The sequence below is a fragment of the Leopardus geoffroyi genome, chromosome B1 (assembly GCF_018350155.1).
Source record: "Leopardus geoffroyi isolate Oge1 chromosome B1, O.geoffroyi_Oge1_pat1.0, whole genome shotgun sequence".
Classification (NCBI taxonomy): Eukaryota; Metazoa; Chordata; class Mammalia; order Carnivora; family Felidae; genus Leopardus; species Leopardus geoffroyi.
The window spans coordinates 116,986,538-117,004,654 of NC_059327.1; the positions used below are offsets into that span (position 1 = coordinate 116,986,538).

The following is an 18,117-nucleotide window of genomic DNA, read 5'->3' on the forward strand; positions in this document are numbered from 1 at the left end:
GTATTCGGCACATAGACATTTATAATTGTTAGCTCTTCCTGATGAATAGACCCTGTAACTATTATATAATGTCCTTCTTCGTCTCTTGTTACAGCCTTTAATTTAAAGTCTAGTTTGTCTGATATAAGTATGGCTACTCCAGCTTTCTTTTGGCTTCCAGTAGCATGATAAATAGTTCTCCATCCCCTCACTCTCAATCTAAAGGTGTCCTCAGGTCTAAAATGAGTCTCTTGTAGACAGCAAATAGATGGGTCTTGTTTTTTTATCCATTCTGATACCCTATGTCTTTTGGTTGGTGCATTTAATCCATTTACATTCAGTGTTATTATAGAAAGATACGGGTTTAGAGTCATTGTGATGTCTGTATGTTTTATGCTTGTAGTGTTGTCTCTGGTACTTTGTCTCACAGGGTCCCCCTTAGGATCTCTTGTAGGGCTGGTTTAGTGGTGACAAATTCCTTCAGTTTTTGTTTGTTTGGGAAGACCTTTATCTCTCCTTCTATTCTAAATGACAGACTTGCTGGATAAAGGATTCTCGGCTGCATATTTTTTCTGTCTAGCACACTGAAAATCTCGTGCCAATTCTTTCTGGCCTGCCAAGTTTCAAAAGAGAGATCAGTCACGAGTCTTATAGGTCTCCCTTTATATGTGAGGGCACGTTTACCCCTTGCTGCTTTCAGAATTTTCTCTTTATCCTTGTATTTTGCCAGTTTCACTATGATATGTCGTGCAGAAGATCGATTCAAGTTCCGTCTGAAGGGAGTTCCCTGTGCCTCTTGGATTTCAATGCCTTTTTCCTTCCCCAGTTCAGGGAAGTTCTCAGCTATTATTTCTTCAAGTACCCCTTCAGCACCTTTCCCTCTCTCTTCCTCCTCTGGGATACCAATTATGCGTATATTATTTCTTTTTAGTGTATCACTTAGTTCTCTAATTTTCCCCTCATACTCCTGGATTTTTTTATCTCTCTTTCTCTCAGCTTCCTCTTTTTCCATAACTTTATCTTCTAGTTCACCTATTCTCTCCTCTGCCTCTTCAATCCGAGCCGTGGTGGTTTCCATTTTGTTTTGCATTTCATTTAAAGCGTTTTTCAGCTCCTCGTGACTGTTCCTTAGTCCCTTGATCTCTGTAGCAAGAGATTCTCTGCCGTCCTCTATACTGTTTTCAAGCCCAGCGATTAATTTTATGACTATTATCCTTTTTTTTTTTTTTTAAATTTTTTTTTAACGTTTGTTTAATTTTGGGACAGAGAGAGACAGAGCATGAACGGGGGAGGGGCAGAGAGAGAGGGAGACACAGAATCCGAAACAGGCTCCAGGCTCTGAGCCATCAGCCCAGAGCCCGACGCGGGGCTCAAACTCACGGACCGCGAGATCGTGACCTGGCTGAAGTCGGACGCTTAACCGACTGCGCCACCCAGGCGCCCCATGACTATTATTCTAAATTCACTTTCTGTTATATTATTTAAATCCTTTTTGATCAGTTCATTAGCTGTTGTTATTTCCTGGAGATTCTTCTGAGGGGAATTCTTCCGTTTGGTCATTTTGGATAGTCCCTGGAGTGGTGAGGACCTGCAGGGCACTTCCCCTGTGCTGTGGTGTATAACTGGAGTTGGTGGGCGGGGCCGCAGTCCGCCCTGATGTCTGCCCTCAGCCCCCCGCTGGGGCCACAGTCAGACTGGTATGTGCCTTCTCTTCCCCTCTCCTAGGGGCGGGATTCACTGTGGGGTGGCGTGGCCCGTCTGGGCTACTTGCACACTGCCAGGCTTGTGATGCTGGGGATCTGGCGTATTAGCTGGGGTGGGTAGGCAAGGTGCACGGGGGCAGGAGGGGCAGGCTTAGCTCGCTTCTCCTTAGGTGATCCACTTCAGGAGGGGCCCTGTGGCAGCGGGAGGGAGTCAGATCCGCTGCCGGCGGTTTGGCTCCGCAGAAGCACAGAGTTGGGTGTTTGCTTGGAGCGAGCAAGTTCCCTGGCAGGAACTGGTTCCCTTTGGGATTTTGGCTGGGGGGTGGGTGGGGGAGATGGCGCTGGAGAGCGCCTTTGTTCCCCGCCAAGCTGAGCTCTGTCGTCCGGGGGCTCAGCAGCTCTCCCTCCCTTTGTCCTCCAGCCTTCCCGCTTTCCGAGCAGAGCTGTTAACTTATGACCTCCCAGAAGCTAAGTCGCGGTTGCTGTCGGAACACACTCCGTTAGGCCCCTCCGCTTTTGCCAGCCAGACTGGGGGGCCCTGCTTGGCTGGCGAGCCGCCCCTCAGCCCCGGCTCCCTCCCGCCAGTCCGTGGAGCGCGCACCGCCTCGCCGCCCTTCCTACCCTCTTCCTGGGCCTCTCGTCTGTGCTTGGCTCCGGCAACTCCGTTCTGCTAATCCTCTGGCGGTTTTCTGGGTTATTTAGGCAGGTGTAGGTGGAATCTAAGTGATCAGCAGGACACACGGTGAGCCCAGCGTCCTCCTACGCCGCCATCTTCCCTAGAGCTATCTTTTTTAACTTCTTAAAGACTTACATACATCATAACTATCTGAGTTTCATTTCCCCTATGTTCAACAAAATAATGTCTGACCTCAAAATTATAATTACTTGATTCTTAACAACATATCAAGAAAATGAAGGTATTGTATAACGTTAAAAAAATAAAGCCTAAATGGCATATGAAATGTAGGTGTATTTTTAAAATAGCAACTACATAGTTTTAGAGTAATGTATGTTCATTACAATAGTGAGGGACTACAGGAGATGGCTTCATTACACTTGCTCAGCAGCTAACTGCAGCTCTGATTTTAGTGGTGTGGTTTCTAAAAAGGTGAGACAGGAGGCATCAACCTAGGACCACACAAGCAGACAAAGCTTCTATACATCTAGTGACTTATTTCAGCCAAAACAGCAAATATGAGCTGTTTCTATCAATCTTCATTTTAAGGGGAGTATTGAAGTCACAGCTAATTTAAATACACGCATTTAATATATATTAAGTTATATATTAAATATATATATACTTTTATATATTAAAAGTATAAATATCATATATAAAAATACATTAGATATAGTTTCCCCACCTATACAACAACATGGTTGTTGGGCATGTTCATAGTTACCACAAGTAGCAAGTTTGGATTTCCTTGTGTTTTGCCCTATGCAAACTGGAATTATGTTTTCACCATTGGGTACAAAGCACCATTTAAAGGACATAAAAAGTCTCTGTATGTCTAAAAGAGAATCTTCTTTTAGTATCCAAACTCAAAAGAAGGAAAAGTTATGCAAAAACAACTTACTATTAGAACCTTATAAAACTATCTTTAGATTAAGTATTTCAGGTACAATATTATGAAATGCAAATTATTCTGTCATGGAAATGTCTTAATGAATTTCTATGGTTGTACATGTCATATGCATACTTAAAACAGCCCTCTGAAAATCACTGTTCATTTTGTTATTTGTATTCTTCAGTAATGTATGTTACAGTATACGTTCTAGAGATCAAATCTTTCAAAGTAACAATTAAATCTTTAATGTCATGATTAGCACATTCTATGTGGGAAATGAAAGTCCACTTTATGTTGGTGTTTAAAGGAAACCACTAAGTCAAACTTTAAATCTTTTTATTGTCCTAAAGGAGCATCAACAAGTCAATAAAATGTCTTGACAAAATATCCTGAAATCTTAGGGGACAATTTTGAGCTATTCCCAAGTGAAAGTTCAGTGTCCCAGGACATTGTGTTTCAGCAAATGTTATCCTTAATGCCTTCTTTGTCTAAGTACAATCGGCAACTAAAAATATTTACATCTTGGCTCAGAAAATGGAGCACACATTCCATATTCATCATCCAAATGATTGAGCGATCCAAAAATATTTCCTCATTCAAGTAACATTAGTGATCATGTAGCATCGTTTTTAAACAATTATACTTTAAAAAATGTTTAAGCAAAACAAAACAAAAAAAATAAACGTAGATACGTCATTTTCTCTAGACTAATATCATGGAAATCTTCCTAGCCCTTGATTTTGAAAAACTTCTCAATACTTAAATATGACCTGAGAGAAAAATGGTCCTTATCAATGTCCATTATGTGCATCATTAAGTGCTTTGCTGACAGCAAATGTATACTCCTGGAGGGTTGGTACAGCATAGTGGTTAGGAGTGTAGATCCCAGAACCAGACCTAGGTGTGAGTCCCAGCCCTTACTAGCAGTGTACCTGGGCTAAATTACTTCATCCATGTGGGCCACAGTTTCTTCATAATGTTGTGAGTATCAAATAAGTTACCACATGGGGCACCTGGGTGGCTCAGTCAGTTAAACGTCCCACTTCGGCTCAGGTCATGATCTCACAGTCCGTGAGTTCGAGCCCCACGTCGGGCTCTGTGCTGACAGCTCAGAGCCTGGAGCCTATTTCAGATTCTGCGTCTCCATCTCTCTCTGAACCTCCCCCGTTCATGCTCTGTCTCTCTGTCTCAAAAATCAATAAAGGTTAAAAAATAAGTTACCACATAAGAAACATATAGAACAATTTTTGTCATTAGTATGCATTCAGTAAATGTTAGATATTATAAGGTCATTCAGGGTTTTTTTCATTTAAAACTTACAGTAAAGAGATGTTCCACAACAAAGATTTCTAGCCGCTGTTAATTCCTATTATGTATATTTAGTATACTCCCTGGTTTATGCATAACAGTGTATAATCTATATCACATAGTGTACATAACCATATAATGAATATAATTACATGTGTGTGAGTGTATATGTGCACACACACACAAAAGAGAATGAGAGAAACAAAAACATTTGAGGCAAAATACATAATACAATACATTGAAAAAAATCTTATCCTTAGATCCAGCCTTTCATGCTGATAAAGGATACATTTATCTTTTCAAAGATCTCCATTTTTAAGTAGTTGGTAGTTGGAGCTTTAGCTGTTTGTTTTGCTGTTTCTGTTTGTTTCCCTCAACATTTATTCTTCAAAATACATTTTGAAATAATCTTGTTAAGAAGCAGTCTTCCTTAAAACTTGATACGGTATCAGTTCATGTAGTGTGGAGGTTTCTTGATTTCTAGACCAACATTTTGTAAGTTTTATGAGGTAGTCCATCAATAACCTGCCAGAAAACAGAAGTCAAGGGCTTCTTTTCTTAAGCATAAGTCATCTTCCCAAGGTAGTTAGCTGGCACATATCCTTTCTGCCCTTGAACTTCAGCCAACCACCACTCTTTATTGCCACTTAGGTCACAAAATCTAAGTATGTGGACTCTTTGGTACTCCTGAAGGCTGAGTTCATGGTCACTTCGTGCTTGAAAAGCATGAACTGCATAGAAAATCTAGACAGAAGGAAATGCCATTATTGGAAGTAGAACCAATATTTAGAAATATTTAGACAAACATTACAAAGATTTCCAAGCTTTTAGAAAGAATGCTGTTCTTCTTTTTTCAAAGTCACATTCCCCAATTCCTTCTGATGGATTTACTTTGCTAAACCTTGACCCAGATGAGAATAGTTTAATAGGCATTCTTATTGTTCTTTTGGGAGGAGTCTAAACTGTCCATGCTTGAAGGCAAGTTCCCAGCTTCTATTAAATGATTATTTTATTTATTTTTTTTAATTTTTTTATTTAAGTAGGCTCCACACCCAACATGGGGTTTGAACTCATGACCCTGAGATCAAGAGTCGCATGCTCTACTGACTAAGCCAAGCAGGGGCCCCTAAAAGATTTTTTTTTTTAATGTTAATTCTTTTTTTTTTTATTCAGTAATTGCTCTAAGAATCTCTTCTACAGAAATAGAGACATTAGCAGAGATTTTTATATAATAATATTACTGCAATCCCCATTTGTAAGGTGAAAGTGAGGGAAATGGAAGTAGCACTGAATGTTCAGTAAGAGGAGAACAGTTAAGTCTATTCTGTACCTTTATACTAAGGAAATTTGTGACCTTTACAGTAAGTAAATTTAGTCATTAAAAATGCTGTTTTCTGAGACTAATAGCATGGAGCAAATGCTTTATGATGAAACAGTAAGCCAAAAAAAAAAAGAAAAAGGATATAAAATCAGTTGTATAAGTCTAAAACTGTTAGTTTCTTTGGTAGAATTAGAGGTGATTTTCATTTTTACTTGTTTCTTTATATTCTAAGCCTTTATAATGACAATGCATTAAATTTATAATTTTTAAATAATTTTAAGTGGCCTAGAAGAAATTAATAAAATATGCTTCAGTCAAAAGAATTTTTCTCTAACCTTAGGGCACCTGGGTGGCTCAGTCGGTTAAGCAAGTCCGACTCTTGGTTTTGGTTCAGGTCATGATCTCATGGTTAATGGGTTCAAGCCCCACATTGAGCTCTGTGCTGACAGAGCAGAGCCTGCTTGGGATTCCATCTCTCTCTGTTCCTCCCCCACTTTCTCTCTCTCTATAAAAATAATCATTAAATATTTTTTTCTCTAACCTCAAAAGAATACTTCAGAATTATTAGATGCATAAGAAGCCCCTACATGTTTAGTCCTTTTCCACTAAAATTGTAAGATTGATAACAGAAATGTTTATTTACATCATAAAATTAAGCAATTGACTAACATTTTATTTATTTATTCAATCAAAATTTATTAAGTGCCTATCAAGTGCCAGATATTGTCAGAGAACTTACAACCCAGCTCGGGAAAAATGTGCCCCACAGAATGTACACACATACCAAACAAAAAACACCCTACGCACATGAGAGATGTATTAACTAATTGTGAGCTAGTTTTTGAAAGAGGTAACCTTCTGTAGGTGACAAAGTTGGTAAAGGGGTGGATATGTCATATTTCAAAGTACAGGGAATATGTGAAAACAGTATATGGGAAAGGCAAGCAGATTAACTTTCTCAAAATTGAGAGTCAATGTTAAAAGAAAATGATAAATAAGATGACTTCATTGAACAGGAAAGGAGACTGGGGAGTGTAGGGAGGGGACTATATAGTTAACAGCATAAGTTATTCTTGTAGATGTTGAACTATTATTTAACTTCTGATGAAGATTTGATATCATTGATTTTATATCATCTCAACAACTCCAGCATGAGCTCCACTTCAAAGAGAGGAGCATTAATGGAGTGCTTGGTTGGCTTAGTCAGTAGAGCATGTGACTCTTGATCTCAGGGTTGAGTTCAAGTCCCAGTTGAGTGTAAAGCTTACTTAAAAAAGAGAGAGAGAGAGAGGAACACTTGAACTTTACTGACCACATCATGGTACACAGTAGGAATTCAAATATATGTTAATTTGACTTAAAAGTTGAGTTGAAAGGCTTGGATATTCTACAAGAATATACAAGAGATCACCTTGCATCATATAAGATACACACAAGACAGATTGTTGGGCATGGATTATTTTGTAATTTAAAAATTAAAGAAGAAAACAAAAGGGAAGATGCTATAAGGTCTTGAGCAATGGATTGGCAGCAATAACCGCCATCTTTTCTAGCGCTCATGAGTTTACATGTCAAATGTGCTTCACCCTCAACAACCCTGTGAGCTGTGAATTGGAGTAGTACAATGCATTAGTCATAGAGTTAGTCAGTGCTGCTGGGACTGTATTTTCTAACTCCAGTGCTTGGTCCATTTCTCATACTACTTTAGGAACCAAACTCTTGTTCTAGGAAGGATGAGCAGAGTATATTCTTGTGGAAAGGGATTGAGGTCTCTAATATGTTGCTGCTGATGTTTTTGTTGTTGATGAGGAAATGAAGATATTGATTAGATTCACAAGAGAAGAGTGGAGGATTTGGTGGGCAAAAGCTTTCAGGAATCTGATGCACCATAGTACAGTTTCTGAAATTATCAGTTAAGAGCCTGTGTTAGCAGTTACTAGCCAACTCGTATAATTTTTACTTGTTTCCTTGGTAAAACATATATGCTTTACCAATGCAGCTATAGATTGGTTAGCAGATTGAATTACCTACTAATATATGATTCCTAAATAGTTGTGGTGGTTTTTCACTTTGGCACACATTCTCTCAAAAGAAATATAAAATCTTCCACCTAGATCTATTTGGTATGACATTACAGCAGAGGTTATATTTTATACACTAAATATAGATTTTCATGAAATTGTAAATTTAAAGTACAAAATTATATACTTTAAGTGATCGTGGTCCAGAATTAATTTAGGATAAGTATATTTCAGTTTTATATGTTTATGCCTCCTCTGGAAGTAAGTCCACTTTTAAAGAGAAGGCAGTTGATAACATTAGACTACAAGTTAGAAGTTTTCAGCCTGTTCTAGATAAAAGCTGAAGATTTTCTCATTTTTTGGAATATTTTAGTTGTTCCAAAGTAATAACTTTCTAGCTTGCAATGTTAATGTTTGGTCCAGATGTATTAATTACATTTTATTAATTTAATCCATAGTCATCTGATCCTTCTCTCTTTTTCCTCAGCATTTATTAAAATATATTTTATTCGCTGCTTCTTTGTACTCTGTAAAGCTCTGGCTCATTGTATGTACTCTATTCTATGAATACAACCCAGTTCTCCACGGCATTTACTTTTTTTTAAATAACACTGTGTACCGAATTATTGACTCATACTCAATGTATTATCCACTGTTTATTAACCACCAGATTTCTCCCTGTAGTAGCATTGCCAGCTAGGCATTCCCCTATTCTATATTTGTGCATTTAATTATTCCTCCCTTAGTGGCCACATTAGCTGTCTCCACTGAATCTCATTTTATTGATTTCTTCCCAGTTCTTCAATTAACAACAACAACAATAATAATTTATTTTAATCTTCCTTTCCAAAACTAAAAAGCTGCAAACCCAGTATTTACAGTATATATCATATGTAGTTCAGGAAGCCGAGATGGTTATATTGCATGAAAAATGCTTTCTTCTCTTCCCTCCAGGAACAAGCTTTCACATTCTTCAGTGAACAATTATATATTGTTATTATGCAAGCAATTTTTATAAAGAAATAATTTTAAAGAAAGGTAAGAAAGAATCACCCAACTGCTATTAATATCTTGTATTTCTTCCCTTCTTTCCTTCCTTCCATCCTTCCTTCCTCCCCTCATTCCTTCTCTTCGTCCTTTCTTTTCTTTCTACCAACCTGAAGTAACAATAAACATGGAATTGTAGTATACATAATTTTTGCAGCCTGCTTTTTACTTTAAAATATATTTGAAAATCTTCATGTCAATAAATAGTTCTCTAATGCCTCATTTTAATGACTGCTTATATACATTATATTACAGCTTGATGGCTCATTTTGAAACACTTTATAAACAATGACATACTACACATGTAACATTATCATCAAAAATAGTTGAAACATGTAAAGATGAAGGCCCAGAGAGTGAATTTAGGATTATCTGCAAAACAACTAACTTTTCCTAAGTTTCTAATTCAAGATTTATGTTGTCAGTATGATTTATGTGAAAAAAAGGAAACTGCACTGATTCTCCGATATTGAACATCCCTTTAAAACTGGGTTTAGCCATTATCAAACCTGGTCCACTTTGAGAAGTGCTGAAGATTGCATCACATTCGTCCTCTACCTTGCTTACCAAGCAAGGCATCTTAGATATTATGATAGACAGACTTCTAAAATGGACACCTTCTGTTGAACATGTCCTGCATAATAAGTTCCCTAATACACTGACTGTGAGTTAGCCAAAGATTATCCTGAGTGTGCCTGATGTAAGTAAGTGAGCCCTTTAAGAGAGAGTTCAGACCATTTCTGAAGGGAGAACTTTAAAACCAGAGAGATGCTCATCCGCTAGCCTTGAAGAGGCAGCCATATTGCAAACTGCCTATAGACGTAGCCACATGGCAAGGGTCTGAGAGCAGCCTCCAGTTATTGAAAGTGGTTCTCAGCTGATGGCCAGCAAGAAAATGGAGGCCTCGGTCCTACCAGGACAAAGAGCTGAGTTTTGCCAACAACCACAAGCTTGGAAGAGAACTCTGAGTTTCAGGGAGGAACACAGCCCCAAAACCATCTGGATTGCAGCTATGTGACATGCTAAGCAGAGCACACAGGTAAGCTGTGCCTGGACTTCTGACCTTGGAAATGGTGAGATAATTCATTTATGTTGTTTTAAGCCGCTTTGTGATCATTTGTTGTGCATCATAGAAAACTAAGTCAATCATGTCATTACTATTTGACAGGCAAAAGGGGAAAATACATTAGGATAGGAAGGCATATTTGTTTGACTGTTTTTGTGATATTTTTTGATCTAGCATAAAGTAGTGAGTCAAGAGATTAAAGATTAAGTCCTTTAGTATAAATCAGTACTGTCAGGTTGTGAATATCCATTAACTCCTCCCCATTATTCTTACAGAGTCTCTGGACCATAATTTAGGGAGCTTCTAAAACATTAAGAGAAAGTCCATGCTTTCTGTGTGGGATGTGCGTGGAGGAATCTGAATGGATTGGTTCTTCAGTCCCAATAAGGGACCAATAAGGACAGTGACCATATCCCCCAATTATACCAGTCACAGTTATCTCATCTAGTAGGCACTCTCTTTCATTAACAAAAGTGTCTTATTATAGATAATAAGTTATATTTTCACCTTACCCATAAGACTTCTGATCCACTAGAACCATTCTAGAAAATGTGGGAGGCTTTTAACCCAACAATTTTTTTTCTTGAGTGGCTGGGAGAATGCATAAGCAAGTTAAGTCTTTAGAGCAGTGGTTTCTAACCTTTTAAAATAGAATTTCCCTTTGAAAATATGTTGAAAGCTATGGACTTCTTTTACCATAATTATTTATGCTCATGTGCACAAAATTTCCAACATATTTGAGGTGATTTATAAATCCTTCCAAAGCCCATTCATAGATCCCTTTTATTCTTGGAGTTCACATTAAAAACTTAGCTTGAGTATAAAAACTGCAGAGCCACTAGTCTGAAGTCAGTCTGAACATGCCTATTTATGATTAATTTTTAGGATCCCAGTGATGCCTCCTGAATATCAGGTATAGGGCAAAGCTCCCTCTCTACCTGTCTTTCTTGTCAGGGCCCACTGGAGCCATTAATAAGAGTAGATTACAGTCTACAACACCAATGGCAATATGATATTTCAATTCTGGAAGAAAGCAAAAAAAAAAAAAAAAAAAAAGTGTTACTGCCACAGTAGGAAAGGATAGGGAAAGAAATGGTGAGTCAAAGTGTCATCTTGTTAAACCAAAACAAGTTTCAGTTGATGTTCCTGATGATAAAATAAAATCAAGAACATAAGTTTAAATAGCTGCACAGAAAATTGCTTTGCAGGACATCTCAAATGTGCATATTACAATATGCAATGTATTCTCACTGTTCACACACACACACACACACAAAGATACAATTAACTCCCACTTTTCAGTCACCTTCTAGGGACCTCTATAATGCATTGTTCTCTTGGACTGTCACACCACAAATATGGGGGTTAACCATTCTCTTCTCTCCACACTTTCTTCTCTCCACACTTTCTAAGAGTCAACAAAATGAAAACATCAGCCCTCTGGTAAGGATTAGGAAGATCATACAAGGTTTTCCTTCTGTTTCTGAGGGCAAAACAGTAGTTGCATAACTGGAAAAGTCTAAGAACTACTAGCCCATGTACCTCTATTGACTAGAATTAAGACATTAAGGGAAATATTCCTGTGTAGTCTTTCCTTCTGTCACTTGTGCTAGGGTTTCTAACAGGTACATTGTCTTCAAATCATAGTAAATTTACTGGGACAGACTTTGTCCTACATAGGAGAGGCCTGCAATTTGAGCTGAATTATTTTAACACAGAGGGAGGTATTCAGGGATCCTATGTGGCCACTGATCCAAGCTGCATTTTCTAATCCAGTTTTGTTAGGAATAAAGCTTTCATATATATATATAATAGATAGATAGATAGATAGATAGATAGATAGATATTATATATATATATATTATATAAAAGATTATATTTCATATAATATATATATATCCCTGACACCAAGGTCTATTTTGAATCAGTTCCAAACTCAGAGGAAAAGGAGTACAAATTGCACTTTATGAAGAGATATTATCAATATACTTTGTTTTGAGTAAAAAGAAATTATCTCATTTTTTTTTCCTCTCTTGGTAATGGAAACTTCTAATGGACCTAATTCACATGAAACATATTGATAGGATTACTCAAAGAGAATTACTTTGCAGTAGTGGCTATTAGGAACTAGACTACAAATCCCATGTGGAAAGAGCCTAAGTGAGGTGCTTACTCCAAAAGCCCCTGTAAAAGCCAATAAGAACTGGAGCTCAACATTAAGCCAGCTTTAGGGTGTCTTGACAAATTTGGCCCTCAGATTTCTGCCCTTCTAGGTTATTGGGATAAGTTAAAAGTCTGCCAGGACATTTAATCATGACTATACATTTCACTGATAAAATTTCATGAATCTATTGGTATTACAATGTAATTTTGTTTTCTAGAAACTTTAAATAAACTAAGAGAATGAACAAGGAATAGAAAAACAGTGTTTTGAAACTTCAAGAGAGAAGAGTGATAGAAACATACAGTAATGTCTAGATGAGTTAAGAATCAGTTATGACTGGGAGAAATTGTTTGCAAATTATACCTGATAAAGAACTTGCATCCAAAGTATATAAAGAACTCTTGCAAGTGGATAATAAGAAGGAAAATGACCCAATTTTTAAAACAGGCATATATTTAAATGGACATTTCACTAGAGAAAATACAAGAATGGCCAATAAGTACATGAAAAATATTCAACAGCATTAGTCAAATGCAAATTAAAACCACAGTGAGATACACTTCACACCCATTGAAGTGGCTATCCTAATAATTTTTAAAAGGCAGTAAGGTGAGGATGTGGAAAAACTGCAGTCCACAAGCCCCATGCACTGCCAGTGGGTATGTAAAATGGTGCAGCTACTTTGAAAAACAGTCTGGCAGTTTCTTTAAACAAGTTAAACATATATTCACCGTAACAACAAGCAATTCTACTCCTAGGTATCTACTCAAAATAAATGAAATCCTCACAAAGACTTGTACATAAATGTTTATAGCAGCATTATTCATAATAGAAATTACCCAAAATGTCTATCAACTGGTGAATGGATAAACAAAATACGCTATATCCATAGAATGAAATGCTATCAGGTGATAAAAAGCAACAAAGTACATATATGTACTGCAACATGGATGAATCTCAAAAACATTATGCTAAGTGAAAGAAACCAGCTGCAAAGTCCCACTTGTATGATTTCATTAATACAAAATATACCAAAAGGTCAAATATAGAGAGAAAGAAAGCAAATCAGTCATTTCCTGAGGCTAGGATGGGAAAGAGAACTGACTGCAAAAGAGTGCAAAGGATTTTGGGGGGTGAAGGGAATGTGCTAGAATTGGATTGGGGTGATAGTTGCACAGCTCGGTAAATATACTCAGTCATTGAATTATACGCTTAAAACAGATGGATTTTATGATGTGTAAATAAGTCCTTAATAAAGATTTTTAAAAAAAATTATGAATTGGACAAGAATCAGTGTTATCATTGATGAAAGAAACTAAACTATTTTGAAGGGCAGTATGGCAATGTCTATTAAGGCTTTAGATATATATACCCTTTGACTCTCCAGTATTCTCCTATGTATATATTTATATCTACTCATATTCTCCAATATATATACCCTTTGACTCTCCAATTTATCCTGTGTATATACTCATATAAGTGCACACAGATAGATGAATGAGGATCTTGCATGAAGTAGTTTGAAATTCTAAAACCCCTCCAAATATTCTAAATGCCTATTATTAGAGTACTAGTTACATAAATTATGATATATCCACAAAATAAATTACTATGAAGAATTTTTTAAGGAATAAGGTAGTATTTAGGTACTGTTGTGTGTAAGATACATTGTTAAGTGGAAAAAAATAACCAAATTATGTTAACACATATATGTTCCCGCTTGTAAAAATATGTGTTTGTACATGCACAGAAAATGTCTGAAAACATAAACCCTAATACTTGTCTCTGAAGAGTAGAGTTGGGGGAGAAGGGAATAAAGATCTTTACTTCTAATTTATGTATACCTTTATACCATTTTAACTTTTCACAGATAACATGTATTACCCTTATAGAAACACAAATTTAAATGAATTAATAAAAAGCCACTAAAGAAAAAAGCAAGTTAAAAAAAGAGAAGCAGTTAGTTGGTCGCCACTTGAGGTTTAACAGTTAAATATATTTAAACTTTCTGATGTAGGAAAAAGGAGTGCTACATTATAGGTAACTTATAAATTTGCAAAAGAATTATCCCAATAGTCTCCGCTTTGGTGCAGTGCGGGAAAAGTAGCTCTTAAAGGTTTCAGGATATGGTACAAGAGATTAAAAATGGCCAATTACTAGATAGCTCAATGATGTTACTGCTCTTAGAGGAATCATGGACAATTTTCCACATGCTGCTTACGGCGGCAATCTGTTCAGTATTGAACTGTTTTTCTCTGATGGAGGAATATAAAAAGGCCATCTTTGCTTTACTCCAAGTACATAACAGCAGGATAGTAATAGTAACAGTTTCCATTTACTGAGTGTCTACTCTGTGCTGGGTACTTTACATATATACGTTTTCTCTAATCCTCGCATCAAGTCTGCAAAGTAGGAATTATTGTCCTCTTTTCCTCACTTGAGAAACAGGCTCAGAGAATTAAATTCTTTGCAGAAAGGTGCACAGAAAATAAGTGTTCATAGAGCTGGGTCTCCTTGCTATCAAAGCTGACACCCTTTCACCAAGGCTTGCAGCAAGATAGAGCGCTGTTAGAGAGAACATCTCTCATGATTTGAACAGCCAAGCAGTTTTACATCAAGGTTCAAATTCTTACCTGTTCATCTACCTCTTGAGAACTGTCAGCGTCAGTGCTGTTTGTTTCAAATTTTCCATATGTGCCACTAAGAGATGAGCTGCTATCACTTACGCTACTTTCTGGGGTGCCTGTGACACTGTCACTAGCTGGCCGTGAGGACACAAAGAGGCTGATGTTATCAAAATCATCATCACAGAACCTGTTCTCAGCATCCACCTTCTGCACTTTTGCAGGATTGTAGGGTTTTAAGAAGGAGGAATACACATATCCTTTTATAACTGGATAGGAAACAGAAAGAAAGAAAGAAAAAAACAAGGTCATTTGTGTACCCTCACCAAACATTTGTGTTTAGAGAAGCACAGAGTGGCCCCTGGGGAAATCTCCACCTGAAAAGAGGGGGTAGTTCTGTGCATTTTATGCAAAAAAAAAAACCCTTACTTCCTGTGTCAACGAGCCACCTGCTGGTACTCCCCATTGGATCTTTCTGTTCCATCACAGCCACCAATTCCCCTCCTAGAAGATTGATGTCATATTCCTGTGTAGCATTGCACTTCCGCTTTGCCTGGTAGAGTTCTTCTTTACTGTACGTGGACAGAAGTTTGGAGCGGTGAACATCGGTTTGACGTGGCACTTCAGGCTGGGAGAAGTAAGGAGAAATTTTGGTTTACATAGATGTATAATAAAATCCTCACTGAACTGGTAAATACTCCTTCTTTGGAGATTTTTTTTAATGTTGAAGCCATCCACTGATTTGGGATTATTTCAACACTAAGGCATTGTTGGAATTATTGTGAAGAATCCAGCTGAGTTCTGCAGTGAAAAATTCTCCAGTTAGCACATGAGGGCAGTGTTGCAGAGAGGAAAGAAAATCCAACTGAGCATAACGAGGCAGAGGTTCTAATCCCTCTTGGATAGAACAATTTTTAATTTTTTGCCGTACTGTAGACAACCCCTTGTGTATTAAGCACTTGAAAAATACTATTTAATTAAGTAAATTGTATATGTGCATGTCTTTTTCTGGGAAACAATATCAGTAAATTAGGCAGGAGTCAAAAGGCCTAGACCCCTCCCAGCTCTGCCTCTAGTGATTTTGAGAAAGCCACTTTATCTTCAGTGCCTGGGATTCCTTATCTAGAAAAATGAAGGAGTTGGACTATATGATTTTGCTCTATAAAATTCTATTCATTCATTCAGGAGATATTTATATCTGTTGTCAGGCACCATTTTAGCATCTTGGGATACGTCATGTATAAAACAGGCAAAAATCTAGGACCTTACAGAACTCATAGTATAGAAAGTAGAAATAGACAAGAAATCCTAAATATAATAGGTAGGTAAGTTACAGGATACTAGGATGAGATAAGTGATATGAAAAATAATACACTGTGATTTGAACAAGGAAAAGAAGTGATAGTCATTGTCACAAACCCTACCAAACTCACCAGAATTTGCACAGGCTTCTTCTTTTCAAAACTAAGTTTCCTCTCAATAAAGGTGGCACTGTTGTCCTTTACAAAATTAAGATTTTGAACCTCTTCTAGTACTCGATTCTGAATTTCAGAGATGCTCGAGGCCAGCAGTGGTACCTATAGGTAGAAATGATATGGCATTCTTCTCAGACAACTATTTAACCATATTAGATATTGAATTTAGTAGAGTTGTGACAAGCAAAGAAAGTGTAAGATAGCTCCACAGCAAGAGATTGGGACAATGTTAGGAGATTTAGATAAAAATGGTCTAAATAAACTTTTTAAAAAAAAAGTCTAATTTAGTTTGCTGTCTCTGGAAACCTCACTAAAATGATAGGGATAATTTTTTTAAAGGTTCAAGCCTAAATAAAAGAACACAAGAGAAATAAAAAAAACAATGGAATTTTGGAAGAAGGGCTCAGGAATTGATGGCAAGAGGGTCTTCCAATGTAGTAGGGCGGGATAGGGGGAAAGAGAAAGAAGCTAAAACAAGAAGCATTGGTTAAGAGCCTGTGGCAGCTTTAAAGCAAATCAGCAAATTCTTTGACATGCCTCTCCTCAGGAAGTGGAGTGGAGTCCATGCCCTCTCCCCTCAAAAGTGGGTGGGTTTTTTTAATTGCCTCCATGAACAGAATGGAAATGAATGGAACGACAGAAGTGATGCTATCTGACTTTCAAGATTAGGCTAAAAAAGACTGTATAGCCTCTGCTGGTTTCTTTTGTGACACTCACTCTGGGAGACTTAATATTAACTGTGGAAGAAGGCCAGTTGCACTGTGGCCGCCATATCAAAAGACCGTGTTGAAAGATCGGAGCAGGGTGAGAGGTCTGTGGAGCCCCAACTGTCCTAGTCGCCAACTGTTTGAGTCTTCTGTCATCACCCCATCTCCCACCTCAGACATGGGCCTGAGGAAGTCTTCAAGATGACTCTAGCCCCAGCTATTATCAGACTACAACCTTATAAGGGACACTGAGAATGACTTCCTTGAGCCCATTGAACCTCCAGAACCATGAGAGACTATAGTAATAAATGACTATTGATTGTTACATGCTGCCATATTTGGTGTAATTTGTTATGCAGCTATAGGCAACTGGAATCATCCAAATATCCTTCCATAGGAACAGGTTAATACACAAAGCTGTACATACTGTATGATTCCATTTTCATGAAATACAACCCAGGCATAACAGTCTACGGTATATATGTAAGAAAAATGGTTACCTTTGAGGGACTGTAGCCAAGGAGTGGTCATAAGTGGCTCTTAAGGGGAACTGGAAAGGGCTAATGTCTAGATTTTGATGGTGGTTACACAGATGTATGTATTTGCAAATATTCATTGAGATGGGCCCTTCAGACTGATGCACTTTACCATACATAAGTTATACTTCAATTTAAAAAGTTTAAAATAAGGAAATGATCAAGGAAATGCAAATCAAAACCATAATGGGATATCACTTCACACCCACTGGGATGGCTATAAAAAAAGAAAAAAAAAACAAGGACAGGTAGATGTAAGGAATGGGAACCTCAGTTATCACTGTTGCGAATGTAAAATAGTGCGGCCACTTGGGAAAAGTCTGGCAGTTCTTGAAAAGGTTAAACACAAGAGTTAGCATATGATCCAGCAATTCTACTCCTAGATATGTACCCAAAAGAAATGAAAACATACATCCACTAACATACATTCACTAAGATCTCAAATGTTCATAGCAGCAGTATTCATAGTTGGCCAAAAGTGGAAATAACCCAAATGTCCATCCACTGGTGATGGATAAATAAAATGTGGCATATCCCTACAATGAAATATTATTTGTCAATAAAAAGAATTAAGTACCGAAACATGCCACAACATGGA

General features: G+C 37.4%; 2 protein-coding genes across 3 annotated transcripts in view; one reads left to right on the forward strand and one right to left on the reverse strand.

The window, feature by feature from the left end:
* INTS12 (integrator complex subunit 12) overlaps positions 1-9,095 on the forward strand; it is a 41,536-nt gene extending 32,441 nt beyond the window's left edge. For both annotated transcript variants that reach the window (XM_045471239.1, XM_045471258.1), the window contains exon 8: positions 8,855-9,095. The gene's annotated coding sequence lies outside the window, so the exon portion shown is untranslated. The remainder of the gene's footprint in view (positions 1-8,854) is intronic.
* Positions 4,939-18,117, reverse strand: part of ARHGEF38 (Rho guanine nucleotide exchange factor 38) — a 130,603-nt gene continuing 117,424 nt past the window's right edge. The window contains exons 11-14 of the mRNA XM_045471190.1: positions 16,235-16,378; positions 15,231-15,429; positions 14,811-15,070; positions 4,939-5,302 (exon numbers count right to left, since the gene is read on the reverse strand). Of these exons, the coding sequence (XP_045327146.1) occupies positions 5,117-5,302; positions 14,811-15,070; positions 15,231-15,429; positions 16,235-16,378 (789 nt within the window). The 3' untranslated portion in view covers positions 4,939-5,116. The remainder of the gene's footprint in view (positions 5,303-14,810; positions 15,071-15,230; positions 15,430-16,234; positions 16,379-18,117) is intronic.